Source organism: Corythoichthys intestinalis, chromosome 5 (genome assembly GCF_030265065.1).
Source record: "Corythoichthys intestinalis isolate RoL2023-P3 chromosome 5, ASM3026506v1, whole genome shotgun sequence".
Lineage (NCBI taxonomy): Eukaryota > Metazoa > Chordata > Actinopteri > Syngnathiformes > Syngnathidae > Corythoichthys > Corythoichthys intestinalis.
In genome coordinates this window covers 23,686,011-23,699,219 of record NC_080399.1, presented here as the reverse complement: position 1 = coordinate 23,699,219, position 13,209 = coordinate 23,686,011, and the positions used below count along the sequence as shown (strand labels likewise).

At 37.2% G+C, this 13,209-nt stretch overlaps 1 protein-coding gene across 4 annotated transcripts in view; it reads left to right on the top strand.

Annotated features, from left to right (window-relative positions):
• The window catches only part of scaper (S-phase cyclin A-associated protein in the ER), a 137,286-nt gene that overhangs the window by 87,437 nt on the left and 36,640 nt on the right, over positions 1-13,209 (top strand). For all 4 annotated transcript variants that reach the window (XM_057835802.1, XM_057835803.1, XM_057835799.1 and 1 more), the window contains one exon: positions 8,741-8,856. In XM_057835802.1, coding sequence (XP_057691785.1) covers positions 8,741-8,856 — 116 coding nt within the window. The remainder of the gene's footprint in view (positions 1-8,740; positions 8,857-13,209) is intronic.

The window sequence follows — 13,209 nt, the reverse complement described above, 5'->3', positions numbered from 1 at the left end:
AGTGGTACCTCGACATACGATCGCTTCGACATCCAACGTAAAATTTGACTCGCCATTTGTTTCTACATCTGACGATATGCTCGAAATACGGCGTGACAGCAACGCAGACAAACGCAAGGCGGATTTTCTTGTGAGAGAAATCAACACAGGTGGTGAAACAAAAAAGGTACGCTTACCATTGAAATGTTGATGAAAATTATAGAAAAATATGAGTGTGGGGTGCGTATCCGTGAACTGGCTCAACAATACATCTCCACGGTCCTCCTCTGACCACCGTTCGCCAGTCTTAGTTAAGGTGACAATTATTATTGAGGTTTTTATCATTGATTTCAGAACTTCCAACATGAAACGCCTACTGTCCGCTGCAGTTGACAGTGTTCTCAAGAAAACATTGAAAGTGAAAGTAAGCTCTCAACCTTACTCCCTCTCTCCGTCACGTCAGCCGCACGGTGCGTTCAGGAACAGCAAAAAACGTCCGCCACATTAGAACCCGATTCGTTACATAAATACAGGAATTATTATTATATTATCATTCCGATTTTTATTTATAATTTATTTGTTTTGCTATGTGTAACTGCCATTTGTAATAGTACCAGCAGTATTTATTAAGGATTTAGTGGAGGTTTTTGGGCTGTGGAATGAAATAATGGAATTATAATGTTTTCTTCTTGGAAAAACCTGCTCGACATATGACCATTTCGACTTACAAAAAATGTCCTGAAACGAATGAACTTCGTATGTAGAGGTACCACTGTACATTTGCTTTAACATGTCGACAAAATAAAGTCTTTATTAACTTGAAAATGGATAAGACAAGATTTTAAGATACACTGGGGGGGAAAAAACTCAAGTTGTCAGTCTCTGGTAATTGATACATCATTGTCTAAATCTACTTCAGTGATGCGTAATAAAGTGAATTGTATACAATATTCACTTTGTAGTTACATACAATTGTTTCCCAAAAAGGTTTATTTGAAACTTGTTCCACACTTCTTAAGACTGTAAAAACATTCATTTGAGCTGAGTGAAACCATTAAAACACCTGCCACTATGTTTATGATGAGGAAAATATACACCCCACTTCCGTAACGAGGCATAAATTTTCTGCCAAGTTGTGGTTTGCACCATTATACCATCCCACTGTGTGTCTGTGGGCGTCAGAATAGAAAGATTATGGAGTCCCATCATTGACAACTTGGATAGTCGGAGATGCTATTATCCTATTTCTCTAGGGATGTTTAGAAAGAAATACTGGCTGGCACAGCCTCCTCTAAGTAGAGAGGAGGAGTCAGCTGTGATGTAAGTAGCTCACAAGCTGTCACTACATAAGGAACTCTCCTATCTGCTCCGCCTACTCTCAACATGAGGTGAAAGGTCAGTGGGACACTGAAGATGTGCTCAATTCACTAGTGTTGCTTTTGCTATGAAAAAAACGCAAGTCAATAATCTAGTTTTTACCCGAGTTTAAAAGCTAGTTTGGTCAGGTTTTTCTCGACCATCTCACAGAAATAGAGCCATGGAGAACCATGATTGGCAAATGAGACAGTCAGGGGAGCACTTTCCTCTCTAATCCCTGGACAAAGTCAAATAAATAGTCTCCTTCAGCATGGCTCTCTGGCAGCTTCAAGTTAGGACCGTTTAGATTATTTGACCTAACAAGCATCTCTCATGTCACTGACTCACCTACAGATTTGTTTTTCTGCTCCATATCTGATTCAGTCTCCACTTTCTCTGCTAATTCTGTAGACAACACCCGACACTCCTCTCATGCACTGCTGTTTTGCCCCCACCCCTTCACTCCCCCCCAACACTGCTCACGAGGTTACGCATCATCTCTGTCTGACCCTCACTTGTTTCTCCCTCTGTGGCCTCTAATGGTTTATTTTGTGTCAAACCTAATTCTAGCTGTATGCTACATGATTGAGATGTGGAATTTTCCAATTTTCTGCTCCGTTTTTCAACATACCTTATTGTTATCATTATCTACTGCCCAATGTGTTTATTAGTGTTTTCAGTTAAAACCTGTCTGAAAATATTCAACATATAAGAAAACATTAAGAACACAAAGCTGTGAGTACCTGAAAGTGTAGGCTCTATTTGCATTTCCACTGCCTGTTGTCAGGGCCTGCTTTTGCAGATTAGACAACACCAAAGTTTGAATTTCGATAGTGTGTTTTGTTAAGGTCACATTGACAGGACAGAGCTAGCACTCAATGTCACCAAAGCTCAGTGCATTTCTTTAAATGCATTTAACATCTTCATTAGGAATTTATACTTTCAGAAATAAAAGTATTGCGTATATGGTTTCAAAATCGCTGCAAAGCATACTGTATTTCTCATTTATTCATACATAATTTAAATGCACAAATTAGAATCTTCATTTTTCAGGCGCTTCAAATATCTCAATGAGCAAACTAAAATAAATTATTTGACGAACATTATTTACATTAACATTCACTCTATTTACCTTATTATAATAATCTGAGCTTTTGCTAAAGTAGCAAGGATCATAAGTTGATGGGCAAGCTGCGATCTGAGTGGATGATGCTCAGCTTCCCCGATCTTATGTCATGAAATGAAATGTCACAAAAAACATATATACTAAAATGAGCATCTTCCCTCAATTTACCAAATTTTCAGACTATAATTCGCTACTTCTACCCCCACTTTTTACCTTGTGGTTTACAGTCTAGGTCATCTTCATTAAACATTTTTACAGGCGGATGAACTTCATGTCTTTTCTTTTAAATATATATATGAAATAATAGTACAACAATAGCGGACATCTGCGGCTTTTAGTCCAGTGCTGCTATATGAACAACTAGCTTTCAAGTAAAATTTGGTGGGTGTGCCTTGCAGTCTGAAAATTACGGTATTTAACGAAGTCCCTTAACCCTAAACCCTAACCCTTCTAATAGCATGCCGAACGTAACACGTCACCTTTGCTCATTAATATTCATGAGGTTAGCAACTGTTGCTAGCGGGGTCAAACTTGCGTTTGTCCCTCATGCTAGATGCATGTAAATAGTTTACGAACGAGATGTTTACTGAGCTAAACCTACCAATTCTGTCCGAAAATGATGTCCCTGGTGCCAAATTTACTAGTAAAGATTTGGAAGAGCATACTAATGTTCAGTTAAAGAGATGGCTTGAGTGCCGAGGGCTGAAAAAGACGGGAAAAAGAGCCGACCTGATCCAGAGGTAGTTTTTTTATCGACACTTTTTTCTTGTGTGCATTGCTTTATGCCACTATCGATGACATTCTCCTGTTTCAACAAGTTATTGTTTACCACTATATGCCCTGTCTTATGTATTATATCTTCTGTTTGTCGTACGTCTCTGACCGTTCTTGGGAGAAATTTATGTTGCTATTTTTGTGTAGGGATCGCAAATGCTACTCAGTGACAGCCAACAAACACTTTTAATTTTTTCATCAATAACAAATCTTAATTCTATTAATTTATTTACACTTCCCCCTTACTAAAGTTGTTTTTTACAACAGAAAAAGTAACATCAGTGGCAGTCAGATACTATTTTAATTTTTTTCAGGTCAGTCATTGTCAGAGAGAAGCAGACTAGAAAACCACACTAGAAAACAAAAATTATCAAAATGGCTTACCTCTTCAGGGCAGGCTGTGGCAGGCAATGGGTCAGCATTGTCATCTGTAGGACCATGGCCCCCAACAAAATGTTTACTGCATATGAAGGTGAATGGCTTCACCTTGCTGGTGTTAAACTGATCTTTTGGACGTCCGCTCAAGTTGATCCATTGTTCACATTTTTTCCTCTGATTTTTTGGTTTCGGAAAACATATGAAGAAAACATCCTTCATATGTCGTAATGTCTATAGTCGCTTCTACAACTTCCATAGCAGCAGTGTTTACTCGGCATGTTATTTTTTGAAAGATTACCAGCAGAAAACAAGCAGTACTAGCATGGGTTGTATGCGAGCGCACTTCTACTGTATGATGACCCCCTTTGGTTTACGATTGTGACGTCACGCAGCCTTGTGGTCTAAAAATAGCATTCGTGCCGTACGCTATTGTGTGTGAAATCTTGGCCTTTTAACTGAACACAAAACTATTTCTGTTGTATGAATGAACTAATTGAATAGTGTACCTTATGGCAATTGTTTTATTTTTGGCAGATAGTCACACAAATATGTGAAGTTAATTAATTTTATATATACTAAATAATAGGGATGTCCTCATCACATAATTTTGTGTGTCTGAGTCACCTGATTTTGAGAATATGTGGATACAGTCCCGATCCAATGGATTTAATTTTATTTATTTATTTATTTATTTTAAATAAACAAAAGTTCCAAACATGTTACAGTACTGTACTATTTACAGTGCAGTGATCCCTCGTTTTTTCGCGGGTAATGGGGACCACTCCCCCACCCCCTCCAAAAATGGAAAATCTGTGGAGTAGGGATGGAGCTTATTTACATTTTATATATGTATATATATATATATATATATTTAGGGCTGCAGCTATCGATTATTTTAGTAGTCGATTAAGCGATGAACTAGTTAGTTCGAATAATCGAGTAATCTGATTGAAAACGTGAAAAATTAAAATACCTTAGCTGAGCCTCAAACGGTATTAAAAAAAATAAACAAATGAGGTCTATGTACAACAAAAGAACAATTGGCTAACTTACATAGCAAACGTCCGCTAGCTTCATTGCTAAAAAATGCAAACTTTTTTTTTTACAGTGCTCTAAACAAATGATTCAGACAAATATTTCCACAAAAAACCGGCTAAATATATTTATAAACTAATTTATGGATGCATTAAAAAACATTAGCTCAAACAAAAACTTAGCTCGCGTTGCTCTTAACAGGGAGCTGTTTGATTCAGCCATGTGAAATGACAGACCAGAGGGCAGTGTATCCACCCTAATCAATAAAACTAAATGCAAACACTTTCAAAATAAACCATTACAACGCCACTTTAATTAAACGAATACTCCAAGCAACAAAATTTAATTCGAATATTTTAATCTAATCGAATACTCGAGTTAATCAATTAATCGTTGCAGCACTCATATATATATGTATATATATGTATATGTGTATATATGTATATGTGTATATATATATGTATATATATGTGTATATGTATATGTCAGGGGTGCACATATTTTTTTTGCCCAGGTTCTCAGAAGAGGACCTGGAGATGTGACTTGGTCCTCACTGAGCTTGAGAGCCGACCCGCCTGATGCGATAAAATTATGACAAGCTTTACTTAGAGCCAATTACCTTTAATTAATTATATAAACAATTAACACTTGATTAAACTTAAACTGGCACAACAAAATTGCCATTACTTTGAAGTGAAATGTAAAGAAATAAACAGGGGTGCGCATATTTTTTTTTTCTCCCACATTAACTCCAAGCCTTTGTAAAAGTGGGATGTCCACCTCATAAGAGCTCATTGAAGGTGCATGTTTAGCTTTGTGAAATGCGAGCAAAAACAAGTTTGTCAGTGCATGGCGCTGTTCTGTCTGACATCGATAGTTTGTTTAATTGCCACATGCTCTGTTTTTTTCGTGCTTTTTCAAAGTTTGGATGGCTGAAATTCTTTGACCCTACATAAAATGCACTGCTTTTATCAGCGACATTGGGATACTCACGGCAAATTTTGCACCACATTTCCGTGCAAGCATCATTTGCTTCTAGCCATGGTACCTCCTGCAGCCACTTTTCAGCAAAAGTCCTTTTTTTTTCCGGTTGCTCCGGTGACGTCTCTGTCGTCTGTCTGTCTTTTGACGGGGGTGGGAGAACACGGAAATAATTACTCAGTGGGGCCTGCCTCTTTGACATTTTGAGAAGTGATTTTCTCATGTCCGCCGCAAATACAGTGGTCAGCCATCGGTACGCAAAAGCGTATGGAAGCCGTTGAGGGCCAGCGCATTTGTCTACGTCCAGTACGCATGCGCGCATGCGGACCACTTATGTGCACCCATGGTATATATATATATATATATATATGTATATATATATATCTCTGTATGTATGTATATGTATGTGTGTATGTATATGTATGTATGTATATGTATATATGTATGTATATACCGTATATGTATGTATGTATGTATGTATGTATGTATGTATGTATGTATGTATGTATGTATGTATGTATGTATGTATGTATGTATGTATGTATGTATGTATTTGTGTATTGGGGCTGCTTTCAATGCATTTATTCAGATTTAACAGCATTGGAATGTGATACATACAAGTCATGTTTATTCCCCATTTTCCCCCAAAGTATAATAAAAACAAATTTGGAAAAAAACACAATTTAAATTTTTATAAAATGTTTTTTAACCACTGCAAATGTAATAATTATGATATAAATGAGATATATATATATATAAAGAAAACTGATTTGTACATGTATACATTTGTACATGTAACCTTTTTAAATAAAATACTGTATTATTATTATTTGTTTTATTTTTTTAACTGAAAAAAATCTGTGATGGACTGCGGGTGCGAAGTTTGAAGCGCAATATAACGAGGGATCGCTGTACTTTTGTTTACACTTTTTCTGAGAGTGTTGCGAAGTTTAAAGCCTGTATATTTTTGTTTCTTTTGGCAATGCCATTGTATTTCTGAATTACCGTATTTTGTTACATTTTAGCTCTTAAAGTTTTTTCAAGATATATTTTTATTTTGTTAAAAACCAGATCCTTTTTCACCCGACTCTGATCCTCTGAAAAATGGCGCGATTGGTCCGATTCCTGTCACCTTATCGGCTCGGGGACATCCCTACTAAGTAATATAAATATTCATATAAGGTTTTATATTATATATATATATATATATATATATATATATATATATATATATATATATATATATATATATATATATATATAATACGACGGATGTATTTGATTTCAAAGTTGATTCCCCAAGTGTTTAGGCAAAAATCGAATGTCTTATGTGAACAAAGTTAACGTCTATAACATATAACATGTAGAGTGATGGGAAAAGACATTTGAAGTTATAATGACAATCCATCCGGGTCCTTTGAGCCTCTCATGCAAAGAAACCTTCAGCCTTGTTTGAACTTAACCACTTCCTTTGTCCATCTGCTGGTCAGGCAGGCAATACCTCCTCTCCATGTAATTAAAGTTTCTGGTAGGTGGAGACTGTACTACAAAATGCAATATGGCTGGTCTCTGCACACTGGGGCAGGAATTAGCAGCTGCTGCAGCCTTACCATCAGCTGGGGTAACAATAGTTGACCCTGGACAGTAATTGAATAAGATGCTCCTTCTTGTATTATTCAGAAGCCATCCTTCTAACTTGGGTCTTAGTGATTGCCCTTTAGTGGCCACCCTGTTAAAGAAAGATAAATTAGCTACTACTCTTTTATTGTTAATATCGATTTGGGGGTTAAAATTGATCCAAATAAATGGATGGGGACATGAACTGGTCCACAATCCAGTGTAGAGTGAATTACAAAATTATCGTTATGCTAACGGCGCTAATACTAACAATCAATTGATTAGAGCTATATTTTTTTACACTTAACAATTAAAATTATGTTCCTGAATTCAAATGCTGCCTATAAGAAAATGGAAAGGAAGAAATGACTGGCTATTATGGGTAGGTTTAACTTAATCCTTTTCATTCAGTTTCGTTCAATCTTACCAGCCAATAAATCTGTCATCAGAGGATATCAGCTCACCAAGCTCATCTTGTCTGGTTTACAGGAGACAGACAGGACTGGGTGGGTCCCATTTATTCTCTTGAAACTTCTTTAATAACCTGCTACAAAAGAGCTACCTCATATTTGGTAGCAGAGCTATTAGGTAGCCATATTGATGTGATAATTAAGGAATACATTCAGTGGCTTGATCACAGACGGAACATTCTACAAAGTCATCTTTATTAAGTTATTTTAAAAAATGGAAACTGCTCAAACTGTCTTTGAGACATGTTTCATTATGTTTGGAAGCTAAACGTTATTCATGTTTGTGTAGCTTTTTCTATCAAAGATTCTGTTTGTACGCAATACTGGAATCGAGGACTATTTGCCTCCTCAGTTGTCATGAGTGACAGATAAACAGCTTATCTGTAATTTAGCAAAGCGCCTCACTCTCAATGTGTTCAGGCTTGTTGGCAACTTCCTATCTAGCAAACAAAAGTGATGTGAAGTGGCTGGATATTAGTGCTGTCATAGCACTAAGGAGCTTGTAACCTCATTAGGAGGAGGGCTGACCTTCAGTGTAACACTGCCTGCTGAAGTATGGTAATGCAAAGTTGGTCCTTCAGCCCCACAGAATTTTTACTCCCGGACCAACTACATAAAACAATATCCCAAGTTCCTGCCCTTTTATTTACTGTATGGTAGCGATTAGTAGGACTGATTTTATTTTTGTGTCAACTTTGACAATGAAGACCATTCATTTCAGTTAGCAAAGCGCAAGATAGTAATTGCAGAACTTCCATTTTCTCAGTGTTTCATTGAATTAGTTGAGACCACCCCAGTGCTAATCACAGCATGTAGCCATATGCGCTCTATTGAAATTTGACAATTACAAGTGGGATCATGTTTTCAATTTAGATCCCTTGCCTCTTCAGAAGAGGGATTCCGTTCCTTGTCTGGACCATGTAATCATGCCTGTTCAGCCTGCGGCTCACTATTCAGATGTTTTTTTTTCTTACTCTTTGTCTTTCTTGCTCTCACTGTGCATCTTGCCATCTCTATGCTATAGAACACTGCAGACCAAGTAGCCTTTCAAATGGCCGGCGGCCTATCAGCTCTGGAGCAAATCCTGCAGGTCGTCACAGCTGCGTCGTCACCTACCACCGTTCCCCGCATTCCTTACAAGTGAGTATCACATTTACATTGTACTTATTGAATTGCAAAATGTACAAATAACTGTGATTCCAACAAAGGTTTTTATTATATTCACACTTTATTTCAGTTTTCTCAACGCACTATTATCTGGCTTTGTGCATAGGGGGACTGTTTAGTTTCTATTAGGCATGTGCCGGTATGAGATTTTGACAGTATGATAACCTTAAGCAAAAATACCGCAGTATCATGGTATTACAATTATAGCTCTAAAATGTGTTATTTTGCGATATATGTGTAAAAAAAAATTGTATTGAACAGGATTTTATTTTGCACAACATATTTTCAAATTGAAACATCAACATGACTATAATGTTAAAATAATTAACTGAAATAAGAACAAATAAACATATTTTAATAGAACTTATACACTAAACCCACGGCCAAAGCTCAAGTTACTCAACATTAGAACAAGAACACTTGGTAATATAGAACTGGACTTAAACAATATAATATTAAATTGATTTTGTGTAAAACACATACAACTACTACTATTTATACTAATTAGTTGAATATTAATAAAGAACAAGAGTAAGAGACCGAGCGCATGTGTATGACTCGTATCATTATTTACACATTACACACACACACTCTCTCAACATAGAATGTCGCCAGAGAGAAAAAAACACCATAGGTTGTATTATGAAAATGCTATTTTGACCAGATGTTTACAATGGCGGAAGACGTTACAAAAGTAGGCTAATGGTAGAGAGGAAACAGGTTAGCCGTCTTTGTATGCTAACTAACCACGTTATCTGCCTCGTTAACAAGCTTACGTTATAGTAGTTGTTTTACCATCGCTAAACACGCTGGAGTGAACTCTTGTAGCTGGTGGAAAACATTCATGACAGCGTATACTTATATTTTGTGTAAAGTGACGGATGATGGTCATTTAAATGTGAAATCATGCTGGAGGTGTTGCTTCCCCTGGCAACCACCCTTCGCAAGCATGTCGGCTTCCTCCTCTAAGCCACGGCCATCTGTCTCTTTTCGGTAGCCGAAGTACTCCCATACTAGCGATTTTGTATTTTTTGAGGGTGAAAAAAGCTCAGGTGTAGTGTCACCTACAGACACAGAACAGAGCAACATCCGGAGGGGGGGGTGCCCGCTTGCTTTCCAAGTCACGGATTTCTTCTAAAAAGTAGCTAATACCGTACTACGGTATGACAGAAAATTTTAGTGGTTTTGAAACCGTGACGTTTTCATACCACGGTAAACCTTGAAACCGGTAACTGGCACATGCCTAGTTTCCATATCATGTATATTAAAAGTTGCCTAAATGTTGATTCCTTAAGAAAAGCTCAAAAACATTTGGTAGCAATGTTTGAAATATTAATAGTAACATCACTCAAGTAAATCTAAGTAATTTTTTGTTTCATACTTTTTCTTTTACAAGTGAAGTTAGATTTATTCTTTTATTATACCAAGAAATTATATTTACAATTTGACTTTGTTCCTTGTATCCTTTCACTGAGGTCAAACTATTTATATCCTATTTGTTTTTTTTGCCAGTTGCTTTAATTTATTAAGATCATCTCAACAATCCTACTGAATAACTGGTTCATGGTTGTTTCTCAGTAAATATCCATATAATTTATCAATGAGTAACGGCGTGGTTGTAGAAATAGCAAAGCAGTTCCATTTTGCCAATCAATTTGTGTTACCGCTTTACTCTGGCAATGTGTCCCATCGGCCATTTAGAGTGCTGGGTATTTTTGAGTTGTAGGTCTCTCCTATACTGAGGCTTCTCAGTGATATGTTAAGAGAGGCAGCCTTACTGGCTAGTGGAACTCTGTAATGGAGCGGAATGGCCTTGCTCTTCCATTCATTAGCATTTAGTGGTCTCTGAATCCTTGCTAATGGAGAAATTCTTTTATTTATAAGGCTTTTAAAGGACATCACTTGTCTATTGATTTTTGAGGGAGGTTCAGGGCTCTCATCAATCATACTAATCAGAGGGAATTCTAAGCAGGAGATTTCTGTGTAAATTAATCATGAAGATAACCATGTTTTGACTCTCTCTTTATTATCACTAATATGTATAAAAATCTATGATTAAGCACACCTAATAACACGAATAATATATAATCCGCCAATCTTTCAAAGTAGAGAAAGTTTATAGCAGTAAGTTTTCAAAGCACTTTTACAGCTCCCTTTGTCCAAGGCTCTACAGTTTTTAAACTGTGCTTGACTGGTCAGTTTCAAGATTTACTGGTTTTATTTGAACTGTATTTAACAATATCTTAACTAAACATTCGTAACAGTCTAGATGTCCCTTTGGCCACAACAGAGTTTTGTAGTTGACATGAGGCTGCTGGCTTTTGAGTATCTTTTTTTTTTAATGTGTAAATATCTGATAATGTGCAATTACAACCCCAATTCTAATGAGGACGGGATGTCGTATTAAACATAAAACAGAATACAATGATTTGAAATCATGTTCAACCGATATTTAATTGAATACACTACAAAGACCAGATATTTCTTGTTCACATTGATAAACTCAATTTTTAGTAAATCATCATTGCTCCTACACGTTCCAAAGAAGCTGGGACAAGGTCATGTTTACCACTGTCTTACTCACCTTTTAACAGCACTCAATAAATGTTTGGGATCTGAAGACAGTAATCATTGAAGCTTTATTGGTGGAATTCTTTCCCATTCTTGCATCATGTACAGCTTCATCTCTTCAACAGGCTGGGGTCTCCGTTGTCATGTTTTACACTTTATATTGCGTCATTACATTTTCAATGAGAGACAGGTCTGGACTGTACTTAGGCCAGTCTAGTTCCCACACTCTTCTACGACAAAGTCATGCTGTTGTAACAGGAACAGAACTTGGTTTGGTATTGTCCTGCTGAAATAAGCAGGTGCATCCATGAAAAAGACCTTATATGGTAGCATATGTTTCTCCAAAACCTGCATGTACCTTTCACCATCGATGGTGCCTTCATAGATGTGTAAGTTACCCATGCCATTGGAATTAACACGTACTATCACAAATGCTGCCTTTTAAAATTTATGTCCTTTACAGTCCGGATCATTTGTTTCCTCATTGACACATCGTCCACAATTTCCAAAAACAAATTAAAACACTTTTCCACCCTGGTCAGAATTACTGCCAAGTGTCAACTTGTCACTTTCCGTCAACTACTTTGTACCTGGGTTCAATTCCTAATGGACCACAACGTATATGAGAGCCTCAGAGTGTGTGCTATGCTATCTGTTTACAAGAGATGCTACCATATTGATCGCCTCCCTTTTGCCAGATGAACAGAGCAATTTTACAACTCCAAAAAAAAACGAAGGCAACTGAAGTGGTGCACCGAGCATATGTCTCCCCAGGGAGGTTAATTCCATCCTGTTACCATTACATTAATGAAATAATTCCTCTGCAAACTTCCATTCATGTCCGAGTACAACCCTGTTTTGACTGCAGTGGTGTAGAAGTCAGTTTCAGAGTTTTTGTTACCTTAATTAGCTACACAACAGTAGATTAAAATCACTTCTCAACCTAACACAGTGTTGCCTGAATAGTCTTAACTCGACAGTTATCATTATCTTTGTAAAGGCAGAAATCATGTATTGAATCTCATTGGAACTTACTTGTAGTACTAAATCCCGTAGATAAAACTACCTAAACTTCAATATAATGTCATGGTAAATTGATGCAGTGGATCCATGGAAAGGTTTAGGAGTCTTTGTCCCTGCGTGTTAACCCAATTTGTATTTGCACCTCTTGTCTCATATGACGTGGTGTATCCTGTGAAATTAGACCTGCTGCCAGTGGCTTTATTTCAGGATGTTTTCCACCATTTGTTTGAGTGTGTGCACGACGCCATGTTACGGCTCATCAGATTCCCCACCCCCTCCTACCTGGCCAGTGCGGAGCAACAAACAGAGTCGATGTCCTGGAAGCACGGTATCAGAGTGATCAGCAGCAGAATCAAATTAAATGTCATTTAGAAAGCAGTGAATGAATGGGTTGTTTGACAACACAAGGAACTGGATTTCCTCTTCACCTTTTCTATTTTGGCTTAGGATTCTTTTTCTTCCCCTCAACACAAATTTGCCCTGTTTAAGAGGCGGTGACTCAACCTGATCTGGAAGTTGGTCAGATTTCTACCGGTTTACTCTAGCCAAGCTTGACTGCTCACATAGGAAGCGTACAGAGAGTAAGAAATGTGAGACTTGAGAAGCACAGATCCCAGGGTAGATAAATCAAGGCTGTGACAAAAAGCCTTTTGCATGCTTGTTGTCCTTGTAGCTCTTTTTGTTTTAGTTTGAAGACATTTTCCCAAACCTCAGTGACATGGTAACTTGGTT